Raw genomic sequence first — 23,558 nt, 5'->3', positions numbered from 1 at the left:
CAGAAACAAACTGAGTCATTAGTAGTGTGGAGGCCAAGATGAGGTTATACAGTACATAGTAAGTCTACGAAGTGGGGACTTACGTGGTTGATCATGGTGGAGAGTTTGGCTCCATCCTGAATGTTTTTTTCTAGTATGTTAAGCAGCTTAACCAGCTTGTCGGATGGGATCTAAATGAAGGAAAAAAAAAAAAACACTAAAAATAGAGTAATGTGATTCACCAACTAATGTAGCTCAAATCAACTAAAGTTATGAGTACCCTGCCGGTGATGCCCATGGCTTTGATTTTGGCAGATTCGCTGCCCAGTTCGTTTAATTGGTGTTTCCCAAGTAGCAATTCCTGAGGTATCTCATCATCGTCTGCTGCTGGACACAACCCACTTAGTGAGAGCAAATTAAAGAAGAGCTTCTACACTGTATTGACTCAGTCAGCTCTCTGATACTTTACCCATGGTGGTGAAATCAATATCCTCCAGGTTCTCCAGAATGTTGTCTATGCTGGTTAAAAACCTCTTGAACGTGGATGAGTCCATAAGCTCCTCTTGTGTGAGTTTGGGTTCGTACGCTTTCCGCTTCTTCTGCTTCTCCTTCATCTTCAATTTCCTGGCAACTGAACAAGAATAATTGTTAGTTGGTCTCATTAGTAAAGACAAAATTAGCCGAGCCATACAAGGGGACAAACATGACGCAAGGGAAAACAGACCATCGCTCATGCTGGGAGGTGGGGATTCGTCTTCCGAGGAGTCCCGGTAGCGGCTGCCCGAACCTCGCCGGCCTTCTTTGAAACCACTTCTCCGATGTTCGCCTGAGATCCGACGCTCTCTTTCCTCAAAGTCCCAAGTCCTGTCTTTATCACGACGTTGGCGCTTCCTTGCGGCTATGGACATTCAAGAACATGTACCTAAGACTAGCGATGTCCCGATTCTGACCAAGAGATTGGGGCCGATCAGGTAATCGGGGATCAGGGCAAAAACAGCTAGATAAATTGTAGCTCTGGTGAGTTTATGCATATTTTTTTTAAGTCACTAAAATCTTTGGCGTCCTTTATGTATTTAAAAATACTTAGACAAACGGCTACTATGCTTTCAAGGAAGAAGAATCCAGATGATTGACTCACATTCGCCGTTTGCATCGTCATCCGAGCTGACCTCCGCGTATTTGGGCTTCTCGTTGATCGTACTCCGTTTCCTCTTGTTCATCTTGACTCGTTCGCAGAGGGGCATGGTCGACTCAATCTCAGCAAGCAACTCAGGGGGCAGTTCTTTCAAAACGGCCGGGTCCATGCCACCTGGACAGAAGAAAAGATCTTCTTAAATGGAATAGAGGAGGACGCGATAGAACCAATTGATGAGTAGTCATTGACCGCTTTCTTACTTTTGCCAGATTTTCCCGAGGAGAACCGGTTCTTTACGGACTTGCTGTGACGAATGATTCTTTGGATCTGGTCCACCGAGAGCTTTTTCAAAACAACCACAGGCTTGGGCCTCTTCTCAAAGTCCTGCACAAGACCCAGCCGCTCCAGTTTCACCTTTGGCTGGCCCCACACTTGACTTTCGACTTGAACACCACAATACTTGTCGCGCTTGATCTGAAAGAAGAGGAAGCAGTTAGGGATGCTCCACAGTGTTGGTCTACCAATTGATCTAAAAAAAAAAAAATAGTTTGGATTTTGCATACAAAAATATGAAATGGTACAGTGTCAATTAGAGCTGTACAATATAACAATATATATTGGTCATGCGATGCAAAACATCTATTGTACCTTATAATCATCAGTTGTTCAGTTTAATAGATTTAACGTGTCACCACTGAGGGAATACTGTAATTTCGTCTCCTCTGCCAAATAATAATTTGTAAACATACTTGAATGCTACTTGAAGCACCGTGTTTAATTTATTTGAATTCTTTTCACTTTGCTGCATACCATAAAAAGTGGTTGCACTACAAGACATTTTTAACTGTTATTTATTTAGTCACTGGATAGTTGAGTTTCATTTTAGATTTATGAATATTATATTAATTTAATAGTGTTTATGAACAATATGGATTTTATAAATAAACCGAGAAAAGATGACAAAAAATGCTATTCATTTATTATAATTTTAAATAAATATTATTATTTATGTCTCTTATATAATATACGTCTATGATTATGGGAATGCAAAATGACCGATATCAGGGTGTCATCTTTTGTCCATATTGCACAGCTCTAGTGTCAATGGTGCACACTGATGAACTAAGCAACTCTGATGTTAGTTTTTAATTCAGTTCTAGTGACAAATACTTAAAGGAATACTCCAGTCCAACTATGCTATGCTATTTGCTATGACAAAAAGTAAAGCTTTGAAATAGTCAAGTGTGGTCCACGGGCCATAGGTTCTCCACCCGTGCTTTGATAACGTTTGAGGAACTTCAGTGGAGTATTTTTTTAAGATTTGCGCTTTGTTGCTCATAGCTATACACTGGATGCTCAATTTTATTAAAACACAAAACAGCTATTTTAAAAATGGCGTGGACAGATTAATGCATTAAAAATAACCCCCAATACAAATCAAACCATTAAAAATGGGAAGACTAATGTGAAAACAAGGGAGAGCGGTGGCATGATTTAGTGAGATTGCAGGCAGTGACAACTGAATGATTGGTAGCTACTGCTGTTTGGGTCGATCCAGATCACCTTAGGGATCTGGAAGTTCTTCAGTGCACCACTTTGTCCTCCCAGGAGGTGAGCGGGGAAAGAATCTGGAAACTTAGCGCCGGAGGGAGCGACTGCCGGCTTCAGACCGTCTTGCCTATGGCTGCTACGACCAGGTTCTCCGACGGAACACGCCCGAAAGCCGGACCTATCTCGGTCACTTCTTGATAGGGCCTTGCCGCTTTCGCTCCGATGTCTCCTATCTTTGTCAGATACCCTGTCCCTGTCCCATCCGTGTTCCCCTCGGCCCGACGACTTTGGCATCTCCGCCCGCCTGTCTGAAGACTTGTCATCGTGTCTGTGTTTGGACGACTCCAGAGTGTCTCCTCTGCCGTCATGTTTATCAACCCTGTTCTTGATGACCTCCGGTCGTAGTTCCGGTTTCAAACGCGAGGCGGTGTCAGAACCTTCTACGGCAGCGGGCCCGCTAGCCGGTTCTTCAGGCCAGCGTTGGGCTTCTAGGGCTGGGACAGGGGCAGCCAGACAGGGATCAAGCTGGCCGTCAGCTCTCCCTGCCTGCTGGAGGTCGATGCTCACCATAAGGGGAGGACGACTGGCACCGTTCCCTGCTGCCGTGGCCTCCTGCGGTGTCAGTTTGCCAGCATTGCCACCTCCGGCCGGTCCACTTCCTGGGGCCCCTGTGGGACCACCGGGTCCTCCGGCACCTGGCTCCAATGGGAAGGAGTCTTGTCTCCTTTTTTTCAGTGGCTTGTCTGTTTAAAAACAAAACAAAAAACAAAAACATTTTAGATTCCATGATTGATTAATTAATTAATATATATATATATATATATATATATATATATATATATATATATATATATATATATATATATATAGTGCTGGCAAGCAATAAAAAAATTTTAACTAATGAATCGCCAAAAAAATACAGGAATTGTGATTAATCGCATTTTTTCTATTACCGTTTTTTGTGAAGCTTTTAACGGGTATTTACTTGAATAATATCATGTAATGAATGTAAAATCACCAAATATTGAGTGTATTTTAAATCATAAACTGTTCTAATAGCTTTCTTTGATCCTTGAATCCGATTGAAATTGAGTCATATTTCCAGGAACTTTTCTTAGAAACAATTCTCAAAATATCTACAGTACATTTAGTTCTAAGCACCACACTCCAGCATTGTTGGTTTGCAAGGCCCGGTGGTAACTTAAGCAGGGTGTTTTGTTCTGAGATGAGGTGCTGAATAAAACTGAGTTAAAATATTTAATAGCGGGAATTTTTTTAAAAATTAATCTTGAGTTAATGCTTTAATTTTGCCAGCCCTAATTAATATATATATATATATATATTTAATAAATATATATAATATATAATATATTATAATAAATATATAAATAAATAACTGAATATATATATATATATATATATATATATATATATATATATATATATATATATTCATTTATTTATTAGTGAACCCCCCGCTGCACCTTTATCTTGGACTTCCTTAGAACACTTTTCGCTTGCCGCCTCGCGCTCTATCCGCTCGATTTCAGCCAGGGCGTCGAGCTCCACCTCGTCATAAGGGGAACTTGAAGGCTGGAGACCAGCGCCACCCCCGGCCTGCTGGTGGCGGGCTCCCAGGTTCTGCTGGAGAACAGGCACCTGCTGGAAGCCCAGTTCCGCCTCCATATTGTCAGAGTTATGGTCCATGCCTGGCACAATGTCACCTGAAAAACAAGGCAGCGATTAGTCTGCTAATTTCTTAAATATTGTTCAGATTTAGTGTGTGCTTGCCTACCTGGTGGATCAGACTCATTCGACTTGACTCGGGACAACTTGAGCGTGAGTTTGGTGGAGTCCTTGTTTGGCGAGCTGACAATGTCGTACATGTCTTTCTCTTCTTTTACGACAGGAATCTTCTTGCGTTGCTGGAGCTGTTGTTTCTGGTCAAGTACCCCATCCCTTGGCGACGGCGCATACGGTGGCGGCGACTGCAGAATCAGTGGGGGACGGGAACCCGCTGTGGGGGCGGTAGGACAAAATTTAAAAAAAAAAAAAAAAAAAAGGGGGGACCCCATGCCAACAGAATAAACATTTGAATCCCACATGCGAGCAATGCTTGTCTTATAGAAAACAATTCATTACGTTTGGGGGTCACTTCACCCGCTGCGGGGGAGCAGCCAGACTGCGGTGACCTCAGAGGGAACGTTGGATTTCTCAAGGCAGAGTCACCCTCCTGAGTAAAACATACATAAGGCAGATTTAAAGTGTTTGTATACAAACAATCACTATTACATAACGATGGGGAAAGTTAACATTAACCACCCGAGACAGATTTTCTCCACCTATAAATGAACAGTTCCTTGATGATAGTGTTGCCGACCGATCAAATGCCTTTAGAGAAGTCTCCAAAAAGGCATTTAGCTACAAATCTAGCAACTTTTGATAAACTTTGATTTGGCTTTGCACAAGCACCATTCAATTGCAGTCTGAATGTAGAGGGATAAATAAGGAGTCTCCAATAAGGGCGGGATGGGGCTTTAGGGGATGACTATATAAAGTGACAAAATAATGCATTTGTACAACCCAGCCTTTATCCCCCTAAGAGACACCTAGTTCTCGCTTCATTTCAGTAAACCACAAATGTCTTCAAAGTAGTCAAAGGTGGGTCATCTATTGGAGAAAACCATATTCCTTATTTTAACAGGCCCACAGCTACTCATGTAGTCCCTCGTGGCTACCTGGTGCCGGCGGGCACAATGTTGGTGACCACTGGTGTAGAGTATTATCACACATTTTAAATGAGTTCCCTGAGCAGTAAGATGATCTTACATTAAGTGGGATGTCGGCATCTCAGGTAATTAGCAATTAGGTAGTCATGTGCAGGCCACAATGTTGTGCTCCTCTATCTTTAGTGTCAAGTCAAGTAATAAACGGAATGTGCGTATGGAGTTTATAGCAGAGACATGAGAGCGGCTATGGTTAACAGCGCATTGCAAATCGATTTTATTATGTTTTACATTGATGCATATTTTAAGAAGTTTAAATAGATTTTCGATGTATCTCATTCACACACACATGCACACGCACAAAATACAACTCAAGATTCTTCCTTAAACAACCAGACATTGCTATGCATACAGACTTTGGGTGAATAGATTGATGGCTTGAAGATCACTAAAAAAAAAATTGATAAACTGCATTGCATTAAAAGCAGCAAGGTTTAAAGAGCGGGAAAAAATGTCGCAGCTTTTAGTCTGTATAATATGGTACTTTTTCTTTCTGGTTCATTCAAAAACATCTATTGGAACCGAAAAGTTCATTTTAACAGTTTGTTGTACCTCACTGCCCAGCCGGTGCACAATGTTTAGGTAGTCTTCAGTGCCGTGTCTGTCTGAGTGGTGGTTGGCAGCGTTGGCCATCGGCCCTGATACCTTGCCTTCGTGGATGTTTCGTATACTTCCCGGAACCATCGGACTGGCCACAGACACTTTGAGAAAACAAACATCATATTATTGAGTTGTGAAAACCTTTAGTATTACCCTGTGAAATCACCAGAAGCAAGTTTATGCAATTCGTAAAAATGTAATGTGCGGTGCCATACCTATTGAACCTGTGACCGGATAACTCAAATAGAGACTTCACGTAAATGACACGAGCACAATTAGCAGTGAGCATGCTTTTGTAAAATGCATCTAGTACTGATGTCAAAATGATTAAATCGCATCGTATGGAACCAACATAACCAAATAACCCCACAGAGAAATATCCTCATTTGCATGAAGAAGATTCAGTCCCACTTTTCGTGTTTACAGACACAACACAAATCGAAGTCAAGCCAGGAACCACAACGATTGTTCATATTAAGCATTATGTTAAGTCGCCGCCACCACACTGAGTGTCAACTTCCAAATAAAAGCCTGACTAAAAAGGTCATGAGCAATGCCTTATTAGGCTTTTATTGTGGTGCTTGCAGTGCGTGCACATGCTACCTTGTCATCATTAATATAAATGGTTGACTGCTGCCAATATGAAAAGGTGGTGATGGATAGTTATTAAATCACGGAACTTGTGGTTGATAGAATAATAAAAGTGATGTCAGACTTACCTTGCTGTATCTGTTGATGTTGGTTGTAGCTGGGTGGTTGTTGGTGCGGATACTGCTGGATGTAACCAGGGGCGGGGCTCTGGGGCGTGTAAGGACTGGGAACCGGACTGCTTTGCTGGCCCAAGTAGCGACTACTAGAGCCCGTCTGAGGGGGCGCGAAACGACTAAAAGGGAAAAAGGAATGCAAAGGGCAAATGTGAGAACGATAATGTAAGGGTACATAATTTCAAGGATTTTTTTTTTTTAGATTCAGATAACTATTTATCCCCTAAGACAATTATTGATTTGTATACAAATAGAGTGCCTGCCAACTACTGGTGTCTTGGATCATCTTTGACCCGTGATCCATACGGATCAAGCACCACGGTTTGGGCCGGGCACAATACGCGAAATGGTTGGTGGGGAGAAAAAAGAAAAACTTTCCCCTTCTGCATTTCTAACTTACATAATAGAGGTCCCTTGCAGCAAGTTATTTCACCCAAGGAATAATAAACTTTGCCAAGACTCCAATTAACCAGATGCCAATTAACCAGGATAAAATTAACCACTGTTATGCAGAAAAACACACACAATCCCTCACAGGGGTGCCACCCCTTTAATTTTGTCAAAGCTGCATTGGGTTTGTTTTGTTTTCTCGTTATGTGCATATGCTACATAAAAATGAAGTTGTGTATTAAGTGCTGCCTCCATAGACATAAATTGTGATTGCATTATTATTTATTATTATTATTATTATTATTTAAAATACCCATGAACTTTTTTAAATTAGGGCAAAAAAGTAAATGATTCTGAATATAATCAATCACAATGATTTTTCTGCTGTTTTAAAGCCCAAACAAATTGAATTGTTAATTTAGTTTTTTTTTTTACTTTGATAGTTTGTATTCTGTTTCAACTGGTTGATGAAGAGATAATTTTGTGTTTTGACCTACCTTGAAGGATTGGGAGAAATTGCTGCCGGCTGAAAGTTTGTCGACTGGGCCGGACTATGCATGGAATTTTGGGTGATCTTGTACTGTTGTACCATCGGCTGCTGCATAACATCTGTTCAAGGAAGGAGGGGGACTCATTGAGACGCTGAACCTTGTGTTTACAATACCACTGAAAAGTTATACGGTTTTGAGGGGAGTACTTTTTTCCCTGAAGATGCCAGGGTTTCTGGCCAGCATTGTCTGCAGCAGCAGTGGCGCGTCTCCCTCGGGCTCATCGCTTCCCAGGTTGTCCTTTAGCTCACTGCAATAACATACAAAACAAAAGATTTGGCCAATTTCAGTGTAAGTGTGACAAGGACGTATCAGCAGGTAAGAAATTGAAACCCATGATTTTTTTAAACCACTGAGATGTAGAGAAATAGCAGTTACATTTAGGTATGTTCAACGCTCTGCCCAAGGCAATTTGCCCTTTTGTACCTTTTGCATTGACACACTGCATGTGTGTGCACGCTTGTTACGCTTTCACCCACTCACGGTTGTAAATTAATCCGGTTTAGAGTTTGAAAACGCATTTCTTTCAATCAAATCTCAGGTGTAAATGCACCCACTCAATGACATTCTGAGAACACTCCACAGCTCCTTCAGTGATAGACTGTTACACGAGAGATTTCGCCGCTCCTTCCTGCCGACTGCTGTCAGACTTTTTGACAAGAACATTGGGTCAGGCCTACAAACGGGAGGGCATTAGTGCAATTGTGCAGTCCTAGGATGCAATGTACACTACTACTGTACTTTCAGCCAATGGTGTACTTAAATATTGACCAATGATGTATTTTGTTTACCATTACAGTATTCTTATAACAGTACTTCTATCACTGCAGTATTTCTACCATTGCAGGACGTTCACTATTACAGTACTTTTATCATTGCAGTATTTCCTATCATTGCGGTACTTTTACTATTATAGTACTTTTATCATTGCAGTATTTTTCTATCGTTGCAGTACTTTTACTATTACAGTACTTTTACCATTGCAGTATATTTTATCATTGCAGTACTTTTATCATTGCAGTATTTTCTATCATGCAGTACTTTTCTATCATTTCAGTACTCTTACCATTACAGTACTTTTATCATTGCAATATTTTTATCATTGCAGTATTTTCAATCATCCAGTAGTTTTTATCATTACAGCGTTTCCCCCTCTGTATAATGGACAGGCATTAGGAGTGTTTCCTTACACTTAGATACGTTTATACTGTGTATATTTGTATGCTTTTTATGAATGTCTGCTGCTAATGTTATACATTAACGGCTACATTACGCCGCCGACTCTGTGATCTATATCTTTGCTGCTGTAACACCTCAAATTTCCCCATTGTGGGACTAATAAAGGACATCTTTATCTTTTTATCTTTATTTCAGCTTCACCGGTGATTACATTGATGAGGGAGTAAAAAACTGTTTACAGACCTTTTTCTGTCTGCAAGCGTTGCTGAAACCTGTCCAGTACTTTTCAGAAAAAACAAGCGACCAAGCTTCTCTTCTGTCCTGATCATAAGAAAATGCTTGCTAGACAAACCACAGTCGAGTGACGCGTAAAGGTAGGTTTTTCGGCAGATCTTGTTTCTGATATTTGGCAGGGGAAAATTTTGATAACTGACAATTTAAACAAAATTTCAATATAAACTTTTCTGGTACCTTAACACAAAAAATATATGAATTACAGAATTGTTTCAGTACAAAGACATGCAAACAAGCATTAAATTATGAATTGCTCTTTAGATTTAGGCCGTACATGTTTGCAGTATATTAAACAAAATGAGGGAATTTAATGCCAAAACATTATTTATATATGTTGCCCTTTAATGCTAAATAATTTTTTTTCCTACTCCTGTATTTTCTTTTGGAAGTGGTGACTCATGTGAAGCACAATAAAAACCTGGGATGTCAAAAACTGCATGTCACTTTGACAGAATTGCATTTCACAGAACCATCTCAAGAAATTTGTGTGTCACCACACAAACTGTTAAACTAAGGTGAAACTTTTTTGTGGGGTTTCTATACGCGGCAGATTTGAGAACATGTTTTACATAGATGTTCTCCATCTCCAAATGTTGCTGATGGTGGGAGCAGAGGAGCAGATGAGTTTGCTGTAAAACAATATCATGCTGAGCAGCTTCTGGAGCACCACCGTAACAATAATCCACCATTGTTGCTAGAGTTTAACCGGCAAAACACTGATGACTATTTTGAAAAGGGCTCAAATTGGCTCATTCAAATCGGCCAACCGATGGATCAGTTGGCTCCTAAAGATAACACGTGTCTATTGAGAATGCTATGGAGTATGCCCAGTGCCAAGATAAACTCACTTAGTCAGAACGCTCAACCCACAACGATCTGTTGTGCCTTGTGTGTCGTACATCATTCAGCAATATTTCATTTCTCAACCGCTGACTATACACATGTAATAAACGTTGTGTTAGGCATGGGTCTATTGGTCCTACCTGCACTTTCGGGTACAGGCATGAATACATAGTCTCAACACAAAACTTGAAAAGTGATTCGGTATTGAACGGTCGGAGTGAAGTAGTGGTGTCATAATTAATCAATTGTCGATGAATCTAATATCAAATTCACCAAAAGCTATTTAAAAGAATGGTGTCTTTGATTATCGAGAAGTTTATTATTGGTAGGAGTGTTCATGACCATTACTTACCCCCGCTCCTATTTCTGACCAGCACACTTCTAATGTTGCTTACTCTGAATTACCTCTACCACTTTTTTTTTTAAAGAGCATTGGGGGCCATGTCAAAAGGTATTTTTAATATAAGCCGCGGGCCACTAAAAACGAGCCGTAGTTTGGACACCACTGCTCTAGAATGTCCACAGGTGTGATTGTCAGTGTGAATGCTTGTTTGACGACAGTATATGTGCATTGCAAATGAACGGCGACCAGTTTATTGAGTAACCTGCATCTTGCCCAAAGTCAGCTGGGATCGGCTTCAGCTCATTGACAGTCCTAATAAGACGTTGTAGAGGAAGGATACAACTAAGATTGTTTAGAGGGCGGCTTTTATAATGCACATACACACACTGTTATGGCCACTTACATGTGCTCTGTGGAGACCTGGTTGAGGCCATGGGCGAGCTGGGAGGCGAGATTCTCGTCCCGGCAGCCCAGTAGGCAGGTGACCTCCTCTGCGATCCTCCCATTGTATAGAAGGCTCTTAGTGGTGGTAGCCGGGAGGGGGGAGGGAAGGGGAAGCTGGTTCAACACTGCAATGAACGATGACAAAATGAGGTGTCATGTACTCATCAAAAGGAGATTCAGCAGCGGTGTGCCGAGAACGGAAACACAGGGTGTTACTAACAGTCTGTCAGGCTCGCGATCCCAGCAAGAGTGGTGATGGGAACATGAGGCATATCCCCATTCATGCTTGAGGTGAGGGTGGGGGGAGTGTGTTGATACACAGGTAGATCGGGGGGGCCGATGGACGACACCCGTCCTCACATCTCCTAACACCTGAGGGAGGAAATTAAATTGGATTTAGGATTTGATTTACCGAGAATCGCCTAAGCACTGTACAGCGGAACCGGACTAATCAAAGGATTAAAATTGCACTTTTTCTTTGACTTTTGAAAACACTTGCGAGCTAAGCAGAAAAAACTTGAATGTGGGAATAGAATATACACAAGTTATGTGACATAAATAGACACCATGAAGCGATGTTTCCTTTTTTTTAATTTTATTTACAGAGGTTAACTTTTTACCCTTGTAAAGTTATTGTTTAAAGAATAAAATGTGTGACGTACATCTGTGACAGAAATCAAATCTCCTGAGCCTGTGCATGCTAACTACAGCTGGCTATATCAGAAATTATGTTATTGTCAATTAAATCGGGCAGCAGCCGCAACAATTTTCCTTTATAAATGCTCGTTTATCACTGATGTGTTGCTATGAAAGGGAAGTGTACATCGTAATAAGTAGCGTAGGTGTGAGCAGCTCTGATAAACATTGCATTGCAAATCGATTCTTTTATTTTTTTGTGTCGATGCATATTTTGAGCAGATTAAATCGCTATTAAATCGATTTTCGATGAATTTTTACATCCCTAGCGCACAGTCAATGTTATGAATATTATGAAATCAATTATATATGCGCATCTGATTATCTTGTATTATTCTTTAAGTTCTTGAACTCCAAGTAAGTTCACAGTTAATCAGGAAAAAATGTCAATCTTATCCAAACATTTTCATTTAATTGAATTGTGCAAAAGAAAAGCATGCCCACAAAACATAACAAAGGTGTACAATATAAATATTACCCCGCCCAAAAAAACTCTTGTCCAAAAAGTAGGAGTCAAGACATTGTTACCAGACTTTTGTGTAATGCAAAGATGAGAAGTGCAGTCTTTTTCACAGCACATGAAAAAATACTGAACTTGACGGCAACCTTCTCAGAACCAAAACACAAAACGAGAGATGTTTTCATCATGAATAATCACAAGGATGAATTAGCACTGGCGACTATCATCGTACCTGGTTGAAGAATGCTGCGCCGTCACAGGAGAACACAGTGACATTTCAGATGAAAGCAAATCCTCCTATGATCTGTTAAAAAAATAAAAATAATAAATTGCACTTAAACCAGAGATTGTGGGCCATACAGACTACATATAAGCATATTGTGTAAAATGTTCAACATATATTTAATTGAATACACTAGAATGACAAGATATTTAACATTCTAATTGTGTCTTTTCTTTTCAGTTTTTTTTAACAGCTAAAATGGATAATAACAGTCAACAACTTTCCCTTCTCTCCCATCACACCTCATTCTCCCAAGCACACTATTAGAACTCACTGAACTCATCCTGAAACCCCCAACCATCCACCCACCTGTGGCCTTGACCTCCTGCCCACACACCTTGTTAAATCCTGCATCCCCTCTATGGTTCTCCTTATCGCAGTCATTATACACTATTCTATTGGCACAGGAACAGTCCCTAAGGCTTCTAAAACTTTCTGCCATCCCCACAACATTGCATTAAGTTTGGTGCCAACTCCTTCAAACTCCACGCTTATCTGTTCCAAAACAATCTCGAAGAACATTTCCAGCCTGGTTTCCGCCAATATTATTGCACTGAAACAGCACTCATAAAAATCAATAATCATCTTCTCATGGCAAACTGATTATGGACAAGTCGCCATCCTTCTCAACCTGAGTGCGACCTTTGACACCATCCGTCACTCCACTCTCCTTAAAAGATTGTCATCCATTGGCGATAGCCATACTCAAATCAAATGGCTCACATCCTGCCTCTCGGACCGCACTCAGTTGATTCAGCTTCAATCATTTAAATCAGTCACTACAGGTGTGCTCCATGGCTCTGTCCCCTATAGTCCCTACTCTTCATCAGCCACCTTCCTTCACGAGGCAATACCTTCCGTAAATGTTAATTTCCACTATGCCGATGACATTCAGCTCTACCTCTCCACAAAGCCCTCATTTACCCTCCAACCCACTACTCTCGCTGTTTGCATTGCTGAAATAAAATCCTGGTTCACCCTAAACTTCCTTAAACTAAACAATGACAAAACAGAGATCTCTACATTGGCATCACATCCACACTAACCAAAACAAGCAGCTTGTCTCAATACTGATTATTCCTCTCTCACACCCTCACCTCAGGTTAAGACTCTGTCATTCTTGATAGCACATTATCATTTCAATCACACATCAACAACATGATCCAACCATCCTATTTCCAAATAAGCAAAATGAATCCTCTCTGTCCCTCGCTCGCCCCTGACTCGACCGCCATTCTGATCAAAAGCCTTGTCACTTCCCATATTGATTACTGTAACTCCCTTCTCTTTGTCCTCCCCCACATAGCCCGCCATAAATTACAAATAGTCCAGAATTCAGCTGCCAGCATCATCACCAGAACCGCCTCCATGCACCACAGCACTCCTGTTCTCCAGCAGCTTCACTGGCTACCCATACAGTCACATATCCACTTCAAAGCCCTCCTGTTGGCATTCAAGGCCGTCCACAAACTCTCCCCCTCATATCTGTCTGACCCCCTCCATCTTCCCATTCCTTCTCACACTCTCAGATCCTCCTCATCATTACACTTGCCTGTATCATCTGACCATAGAACCACAATGGGGAGCGGAGCATTCAGCTGATCAGGTCCTCGCCTCTGGAATGCTCTCCCATCCCACCTCAGTAACAATGTTTCATTCTCTCATTTGAAGTCAGAACTCAAAACACATCTGTTTAAAGAAGCTGATTCATTAGAACGCTCACCCATTTCTGTAATTGTAGTTTCTGTAATCACCCATACATAAGGCGCTTCGTATTATAGGGTGCCTTGTGCATTTTGGAGAAATATTGGCACTTTTGGTGCGCCCAATGGTTGTGAAAATACAGTAGTTTAAAGCTTCTTCATACTCGCGTGTTCACTGCCCACGCAAACGTTAATGCGGCGATGCCACGCACTGTTTACCTTTTTACCCGTGCGCAACCCACACACATTGTTTTGAAAATATGTTGCAGTTTAACTCCAAGTCGGCTAAGAATGGCTAGGACACCACAAGTGTTCTGGCCAATTCCAGTCTGTGTTTTTACTTCACCGGGCAACAAACAAAGCGATAGCGCCAACAATGGATATTGTGCAGATTAGAACAAAGGGTCCAAGAAGACGAGATGATGCATTTTATTGCATTGCGAAATCGATAAGGAAGGTGGTGGCGAAAGTGGTACGTGCCTATCTAGGCTTCTTGACATACAACATCCACGCCACTGCCAAGCTAGTTCACAGCAGCAGCAGCAACCGGCTGCTCTCCTCAGTGGGGACATATCAAGTACCTTTACAGAACCGAGCCGGGGAACGCTATCTGTCATCACAGGATGTGACATAATGGACCAATCATGAGAGAGAATGCGCACTGCATCCTACACACGCCCAAAATTTCTGACGTGTGCCCGGCATGTGTTGCAGACATGTCGCAGACGCATCGTGCGCGTGATGCAATGCGGCCGGCGTTTCCCAAGCATACATGATAGTACAGGAGATTTTTAAAGCTTGAGTCATAACCAAGGGGTGATTAATTTTACTCTACTGGTGTCCTCAGTTTACGACAGAGTACTGTTTTTAACGGCAGCAACGAGAACCAAATTTGCACCGAGGTCAGAATGTGCCACAATCCATTACTAACTAGACCTGAACAATAAAATCGACTTCATATAAACATTGCAGTGGAGTGGAATGTAATTTTCACGTGACGAAGGCGTCAATTTGTTTAAAAAAATAAATAAATAAAAATACTACTTTGTTTAGGTTGGTCGGTGCTCGTTTTCATTTTCAGTGCACACGCATTGTCTTGGAGGGAATGTTGCTTGCCACCAGTGCTGCTGACCTGGGCTGCTACTGCATGTCATATAACGCCAGTGGAAGGGCGTGAGCTTTTGCAACAAGTTAACGGAAAAGTTTGCCAATCATTGACGTGACAGTCAGAGGTGCGCATTAGCATCAGCATCTAGTTTCTAATCAGTGCAGGTGGAGGCCTTCGATCACCACTGTCTGGACATTCAACATTCAAATTTGGTTTGTGTTTTAAGTTTTCTCAATATCGCATTTATATATTAACAGCTCAGGAAAACACTAGCACAAGACATCAGATTTCTTATTCTTCTTATAAGTCATTGCTGTTATTTTGTGGGTGCCACCCAGTGTTCAGACTGAGACGTCGCATTGAATTAAACACCGGCAAATTGGAATGGAACGATCCGATCCAGGGCAAAATTACTGGATCTGTATGGAATAGATTTTATGAACCCGATACATATCCTCAACTGAATCATCATCAAATGATTGGGATGGATAACACAGAAAATTAATTATTGCAAGTATGCAGCGTCATTGATGTGTAATGTGACTTTTCTGTTTGTACACTCGGATTGTTTTATTCAATTTAAATATGTGCACTTAGTAGCACTTAGATTGTATTTCAAACTTTTGAATGGTGCGGCTTGGGCTGCCTTGTTAGTGCTGTTATAACAAATGTGAGATTTAAGTTTTAATAAACAGTAGTTACACATGACTATATTGTGATTTCCTTCTGTCTTTACGAGACCAGAATAGTCATACAGTGCACGTGGCATTTTTCGATGCGTCAAGCAAATTATATCCATGTATTATTAACTACTTTTAGAGTGACAAAAAGAGAATTAGATGGGTATCGGAGCGGTATCGGACGATCCTCCATACTGCATTAATGGTATCGGTCATGAATAAGTGGTATTGTGCCATGCCTAAACTTGGTTTGCCAAAACACTGATTAGATGGCAGCTATTCCTAAAATTTACTTGAAGCAAAATTGTATTCAGTGTATTTTTTTTGCAATGTATTCCTTGAGAAGAAGCCGTACAACCAAATATTTTGATTAAAACTTTTCGAGCTATAAGATTATTTGTTTTATTTCATTTCACAATTTAAATTGATTTTATTGTTGTTTTTTTACACAAAATATAGGTGGAGAAAATGTGTATAATGTATTTTATAAACAAATGAAAAAAACACAAGAGAAAATTACCATTACCTTAATGCAATTTTAAGGGAAAATGTACAATGGGATATGTAAATGTTTAAAATTATCTGGCATATCTTTTGGGGGATTTTAGATATCACAATACGAATGGTATCAGATCCGGTATCGTGTCTGTGACTATTCAAAAGTTGAGCACTAGTCCTGGTATCGGTATGGAAAAAAGTGGTGTTTAACATCCCTCCTTTTCATGTTTTTCAGTATCACTGTAAACTAAGGACCCCCAGTACATTAAATTTTCTTTTACATTCCACCCATGGCAATTAAGGACTGCTTACTCTTAGTTTAAAAAAAAAGGGGGGGGGGCAACATTTTTTCAACACTTATGACAGTTAGGTTTTATGAATGGTACCAGTCTTTTTTTGGGGGGGCTGCACTTGACATAGTAAAAAAGTTCAATAAATCAATTTGACTGCCTTAAATAATAGACCTAGGCATAGTCAAAATTGTATTAATTTATGAAGCCCTGAGAGGTGAAACGCAGATGTTTAATAAAGTAGCTCACCTTGTGTCCGATGGGTCCCTCCCCATTTAAGTGTATTCATTTGATTTCAGTTTTATCATATAGTGTTCAATTTAGTTTCACACAACACAAAGGATGTTTGTTGTTTTTCCATTTTCTTTACTATAAAGTACAGTGCTTCACTAACTTTTTCTACACATGTATGACAGTTAAGAAAGTTAAAGATCACCAAGTCAACTTCATTGAAAGCTATGCATACAGGGGTGATTTAATTTACTAAAACAGTATCTAATTACTTGTTCTTTACAATTGGTATGGCATTTAAGAATGCCGTAAAACACGCCTATGTATCATTCTCAACGTCTCAAGACGAAAAGGGTTCTATAAAGCTTAAAAACAGTCACTAGATAGTGATTGTTGGTACTCGGAACTGATTAATGCAATTTCCTGCCCCCCAAAAAAGAAGAACTCAAAAAGTGCTTCAATGTTTAAGCTTCCACTATAGCGGCATAAGAACCCAAACGGTGTTTTCGCACATATCTGAACAACTTGCAATAAAATGCAACAAGTGTTGCAAATTGTTAAGTGGCCGAGTCAATGCGCAAGAAAAAAGCAAGAGCGAGAAAACCAGCAAGCGAAGAATAATCAGGGTAGGGGAAGCGTAGTAAACATGAACTCGTAGTAGCACGTCTGTGGGGTTCTCCCACTCCGAGCAGGACGTGGGCTAAAAATGACAGCTGGGAGAGTGACAGGCAGGCAGGCGAGCGGCACAAAGGGGAGCAGATGCGCCGTGAATGGTTGCAATCGTCAACATCGCCAGACCACAAACGCAAATATACTACGACGAACAATTAATTCGGATTTAATTGGCACACGTTGAAATGATAACGCCAAATTCGTCATTGTCCGTTTTTTTCAAGCATCAAGTGATTACTTTCACTAAGTTGTTGACTAAAGCCCAAGCCAACCGCGATAACTAAAGCGGTGCAAAAGAGCTCACTCCGCGGATCGGTTTTCTCCCACGACTCGGTGGCTTGTTCGGTTCGGCTAATGCTGGCTAGCTTAGGATATTATGAAGTTAGCATAATATTAAACACTGCAGTGGCGTTCGCGCAAAGGAAGCGAAACGATGAGGCTAAAAGGTGAGGGGCTTCATCGAGTTTCGGGAGGAAACGGTGGGGCTGTTGGCATCCGCTGTGGGATCTGGTCCGCGGGCTTCGACGAGTGACATCCAGCTTCGAGGCCGTGCGCCTGGGCAAGAGCGAAAACACACCTAGCTAGCTGGCGCGGCTAGCCCCGCTAGCATCCGTTCCCTTCCCGGTCGCCGATTAACGACGTCGTGAGTGCCCCCCCCCAGAACACTCCTGTTTTGCTTAATAAGTGCGAAATTCATTCAAAACCGACCTGCACGGTGATGAGTGCATTTACCTTCGGATGTGGCGCCCAAAGGGAGGGGAATGTTTTAGCTGGATTTGTGTCCGTATCTCTAGCTCCCCCTTTCTTCTCCTCCAGAAGGAACTCGGATTGGCTCGCCGAGCTAGCCCCGCTCGAGCTAGGTGGCTAGCTCACTAGCTATCAACAATAATCCGGGGTCGGGCTCGGTTTGCTCCTTCTTCCGTCACACAACTCGCAGCCGAATTAGTTCCACGTTTTTCGGCGAGGCGAACGTCCTTTCTTCAGCGTCGCGGTTGACGCGTGCGACGAGGGCGAGCCACTTGTTTTTTTCCGAGCGTAAAAGGGAGAAATGTGACGATTTGTTGCGATCGGCCGAAAGAGGCTCTCCTCCTCTCGTAGAACAAAATGCCGACCGGAAGTGCCGTCGTCTGACTTGAGCAAAGATCTCACGAGTGACTCCCTCCATCGGCGCCAAAACGAAATGCCACGCGACGCTTCCCCCGCGGTGCGCTAGAGGGCGGTCTAAGACAACTTAAAAAAAAAACAACATTTTACTTTCTTGATTCAGCCAACAATCAGTGCAACAATATCACGCATTATCAATATTCAAATGTAACTATAAATCTGATCATTTAATATCAGGAAATTGGTTACATGTGTGATTCGAAAGTTCACTATTAAAGTTATCCCAACGAACATGCAGTAAATTGAAAAAAATGGAATACAATAAATACAATTTTAAAAAAAGTAAAACAGGTGAACCATTTCTGGATATTTGACAACTAATGTTTTATGGGCATAATGTATTCAACCCTGCCCCCCCACACACACACACTAAAAAATGGCAAAAAGAATGACAACATTGAATATTCAATATTGTTATCATTTGTGTAAAGATTGAGTGGCAAGGTGGGCGACGGATTAAGCACGTCCGCCTCTCATTTCAGGGCTCGAGTCCGAGCTCCAGCCTTCCTGTGTGGCGTTTGCATGTTCTCCACTTGCCTGCGTGGATTTTCTCCGAGTACTCCGGTATCCCCCAAAGAATGACAGACATGATAGGTTGATTGTACACTATATTATTGTCACGAGCTAAGAACGCGTGCGATTGTTTGTCTATGTGTGCCCTACAATTGGCTGGCAACCAGTCCAGGGTGAACCTCGCCTGCAGCCTGAAGGCAGTTGGGATAGGCTCCAGCACTCCCGCGCCCCTTGTGAGGATAAACTGCTCTGATAAAAGATGGATAATAGAAACCATGCTTCAGATGACTGCAAATTCACAATCAAACAGCTGCTTTAAATCTTTCATCTAAAAGCATACCTTTCCAACTCACAACAGGTTTATTTGCTAAAACAAAGACGTTCATTCACAATGTGAGCGCAAATCTCTTTTTATGGAATATTGGTTTCAAAAGAATGGTGAGATCTCTTTTGCAACAAAAAATATTTTTTTTAGTGATAATCTAGTTCTTGGAAAATGCCAAACATTCCCGTCACTGCTGGAGTCAATGACAGGTTGATTGTCGCATCACCTCGAATGTATGTATATGCTTTTCAAAAACTACAAGAGGCACACACACCTGCAGAGAAACTTTTCCATCAAGTCATGATTTCATGTAAAGAACCACGGATATATATGAACCGCATGTTCCAGAAAGGTATTCCTATAGATTACTTTGTTACACTGTGTTTGTGAATAATATATAAAAAAATGTCGTGTTCCTGGATAAAGTCAGAGAAACACATTTAAAAAATCCATGCATATCCAGTTTAAATTTATATAATAGAGATTTAAGAAATAGTTGATGTGAACTGTTTCCCCCATTTTACAAATGTCCTAATACGGTTGTTCACCTATTTTGATACAGCTCATCTGGTATTTCAGTTTTATTTGGAATAGTATTGAAAATAATTTTGTCTCTCAGAAGAATTTATTTGGCCTGGTTGAAGATAATATTAAATTATCAATCATGTTTACTGAATAGTCTTATTGGAGAAATCAAAATACCAAATTTAAACACTGTATAAATATACATTTTGGGGCCCAAAACATCAACATAATCAAATCTGGAAAATGTTAAATACATTCATGGAAACAATGCTAGTCAGTGCAACAAAGCAAGCCAGTTGTTTTCTTTCTGTTGGGGTTCAATAAAAGGGACAGCATTCTGTGTTGTGAAATGTAGGAAAGCCAATTTTCACAACAGCAAAACTTACAACATTTAGCTCAATTGCCTTCAAATGTTATCAAAGTTAGTTGCCTTGAAATGTCCAACTTTGTTTCTCCACTGCTTTATTAAGACATTATTTCAACTAAGTATCAAACAAAAGGAACTTGACACAATTAAACCGTTCATTGAGTTGAATGTACTTGCAAGAGACCATTTATTCTTCAGTGAGCATGTGTTTTGAATGTGGGAGGAAATCGGAGTACCCTGAGAAAGCCAAGGCATTTCCAACCTAAGGAGTATGGGATGGAGCAGCCTAAACCATATTACTTTGGCATTGCGACACTTGTCATCCAGTGTACGAAGTTTTACAATGCAAGCATATGACGCAGACCCTCGAAGTATATTTTGGTAAGGCGGAATCATTATTTTTGTGGTTTATCAGTTACCCCCCACCCCAAAAAAAATAAAAATAAAAATAAAAATCCAAACGCAAACCGCACAAAAAAAGCAATATTCCGCATAATAATCCATTCTACCCAACCGAAAGTACTGTATTAATACAAAAACATACATATCTTTTTCGTGAAAATCAAACCACGTGAACTAAAAAAATAAAAATGAAATGAATAAATGAACATTAAAACCACGTTATAGTCTGTTAGCACCCCCTGCTGGTAAGACCTTTAGTCATTTGGTGAATTCAGTCACATCTCACTGATGAGTAAACGTCTGCGAAGGTTTTTGAACATTTTCGCAAATACGAACTCTGACGAAACTCCAAAATTCACAAACATTCGGTACTCAGTGAGATACCAGCTACGCGCCCAGTAGAGGAAAAAGCTTCTCTCAAATAAAGTGAGGCGTAGCACATCATTACATGGCGACGTCTGACTGGACTAACATTAAGATGGAATAGAGAAAGGAAAAAAACGGGACAGGATTCACCCAACGTGCTTACCAAAACACTTACAAAACGGGCGTTAAATCCATGATACAATGCAGCATTATGACACTTTAACAAGTCTTACAAGAAAACACCCAATAAAGATGCACATGATGGATCTTTTGTGTGGTCACTTGACGACTAAATAGCAAAATCATGCACCCAAAATTCTGTTAATAACTCAAGGCAGTGGGAGTCAAAAGTTTGTATTATCTCAGTGGAAGTTATTATATAAGTAAACATAGGTCAGTTCCAAAATTGGAGTATATTTTTTTTGTACCTGTGAGCAAATAAAATGGAGGAATAGTAAGGTAACAAGTACAGTAGGAGAGGTGAAGTAGGTGTAGGATTTCAATTTGGGCTTCATCGTTAAAAGCAATGGGGAGTGCGGACAGGAGGAAAAGGTGGAGGAAAGTCTTCGGGTTAGTTTGTGACAAAATATTCCTCTGCGAGGAGGACCAGCTAAATAAAAGGAAAGTAGAATCACAAGAGCTGTTTGGTTTGGAGACAAATTAGAACTTTAGAAGGATGGCGGTGACTGAAAGGTTGGGAGTCCAAACTGGAGGCGCCAGATTGAGATGTTCTGGTCTGGACTTGACGCCTCCGACATGTAAAAAAACAAATTAAATAGTAATTGGAAACACAACATGAACATTATTTTTTCCCTTTATTTTCACAAAACATTATACAACCTACAGTTACAAACACTGTACATTCTGAGGACGTGAAAGCAACAACTGAAATATCGTAATAATTTGGCTCGCAACATCACAATTTAAAATATAACACGATTTGTAGCAGAATAAACTTCAAGTGACCTTTTGCGATTTGACTAGTTAACATACACATTTATCTACATAAAATGATCCTCTAAAACAGAGTTTCCACAAACATTCCTGTCAATCAAACCTAGTAAAACATATCGTGGACATACTATACATAAAGTCATAAATGGATCACAATAAACATGAAACAAAAATCCCCTTTTATCATTGACAATCAATAAAACAGATTAGGGCAGTTTCTTTTTTCTCTTGGTAGAGTAATATGACCCATAGTTTGTGAAATCCTGCTGCGTCAACAGTCAATCTGCTAAACAAAACCCAAATTAGTTCAATTACAAAAATAAAATTCAAATTTAAGTAAACTAAAAAAAATAAAAATAAAATAACAATTTTATTAGTATTTAGATATATAAAATATGACAGAATTTAATAATTAAAAAATTAGTAGACATGGAAAAAATAGCCTACATTATTAATTTGGGGGTAGAATTGTATTGAATAACACCCAAAATATCCACCCATTCATTCATTATTTGATCTGCTTATCCTCACGAGAGTCGCAGGCATGCTGGAGCCTATTCCGGCTATCTTCAGGTGGCAAGCAGGGTACAGCCTGAATCGCTCGCCAGCCAATCGCAGGACACACAGACGAACACCCATTCACACTCAGTCAAACCTAGGGACAATTTAGAGTGTTCAATTAACACATCATTTGTTTATATATTATTATTTATTTTTGTTTTGGTGATTACGCATCCATTTACCAGCACACATGAACATCTAGTTAAAAATCTGTTATCCCGAAAAGTACCTCAAGAAAAAAAAATCTACAAATCTGACCTAACAAAAAAAAAGTCACAAAACCCAATTTTATGAGAATTTTATAGGTTAAAATATGAAACAATTACATTTACTAATTGAAAAAAAAAGCAACTGACGTTTCATGAATTGTACTATAAGCCAGTTAAAAACTGTACATTATTCATAAGGAATCTTTTGGAAAAGTACTGTATAAAAATAGATATGTTTAGTTATTCAAATATAGTGATTTGGTCAAATGAATTTTTGGGATCAAAACGTGAACATTTCAGTTCCTGTTTCCTTATTTAACCTTGCGTTATGCTGTGGGTTAATTGTTTTTTTCTTATTATTTTTTTTCCAATCTTGAAAAAAAAAAACGTCAATTTGCATGGTTAATTTCAATAGGTTGGTAACAGGACTGTGCAGATTGTCAGTGTAGCTACTGTGAGAACTGAACATAACCGGAGGGCTAATAGAAATTTGGGGTGACAGAAAAGCAGCTAAACGCATTATTACAAAGCACTTGTTCAGCATACCTACTTCGTAACATCTCACAAACCTCTCATGCCTGTACAAAGACTTTTAAGGAAGGCAGCCCCTTTTGCTCTCCCAAAGAAGCCAGCCTGTTCACAGTGTACTGTATCCAACATTTAACAGTCTCTGAGCAGCACCACTGTCGTGGGTG

At 40.3% G+C, this 23,558-nt stretch overlaps 1 protein-coding gene across 3 annotated transcripts in view; it reads right to left on the bottom strand.

Moving 5' to 3' along the window:
• The window catches only part of nipbla (NIPBL cohesin loading factor a), a 41,332-nt gene extending 22,756 nt beyond the window's left edge, over positions 1-18,576 (bottom strand). Inside the window, exons 1-18 of one of the 3 annotated variants that reach the window (XM_088296035.1) lie at positions 18,210-18,576; positions 12,245-12,316; positions 11,077-11,228; positions 10,816-10,981; positions 7,903-8,003; positions 7,703-7,814; positions 6,771-6,934; positions 6,004-6,152; positions 4,808-4,898; positions 4,461-4,682; positions 4,150-4,389; positions 2,678-3,408; positions 1,375-1,588; positions 1,118-1,288; positions 704-877; positions 449-610; positions 260-366; positions 84-170 (exon numbers count right to left, since the gene is read on the bottom strand). In XM_088296035.1, coding sequence (XP_088152161.1) covers positions 84-170; positions 260-366; positions 449-610; positions 704-877; positions 1,118-1,288; positions 1,375-1,588; positions 2,678-3,408; positions 4,150-4,389; positions 4,461-4,682; positions 4,808-4,898; positions 6,004-6,152; positions 6,771-6,934; positions 7,703-7,814; positions 7,903-8,003; positions 10,816-10,981; positions 11,077-11,140 — 2,955 coding nt within the window. In that variant the 5' untranslated portion in view covers positions 11,141-11,228; positions 12,245-12,316; positions 18,210-18,576. The remainder of the gene's footprint in view (positions 1-83; positions 171-259; positions 367-448; positions 611-703; positions 878-1,117; positions 1,289-1,374; positions 1,589-2,677; positions 3,409-4,149; positions 4,390-4,460; positions 4,683-4,807; positions 4,899-6,003; positions 6,153-6,770; positions 6,935-7,702; positions 7,815-7,902; positions 8,004-10,815; positions 10,982-11,076; positions 11,229-12,244; positions 12,317-18,209) is intronic. The other 2 variants (XM_088296044.1, XM_088296052.1) reach the window with 2 other exon arrangements.
• Positions 18,577-23,558: the final 4,982 nt, after the last annotated feature.

Source organism: Idiotropiscis lumnitzeri, chromosome 1, assembly GCF_059441095.1.
Source record: "Idiotropiscis lumnitzeri isolate Australia: NSW breed Sydney's pygmy pipehorse chromosome 1, RoL_Ilum_1.0, whole genome shotgun sequence".
Lineage (NCBI taxonomy): Eukaryota > Metazoa > Chordata > Actinopteri > Syngnathiformes > Syngnathidae > Idiotropiscis > Idiotropiscis lumnitzeri.
The sequence above is the reverse complement of the archived record's forward strand: the minus strand, read 5'-3'. Positions and strand labels throughout refer to the sequence as shown.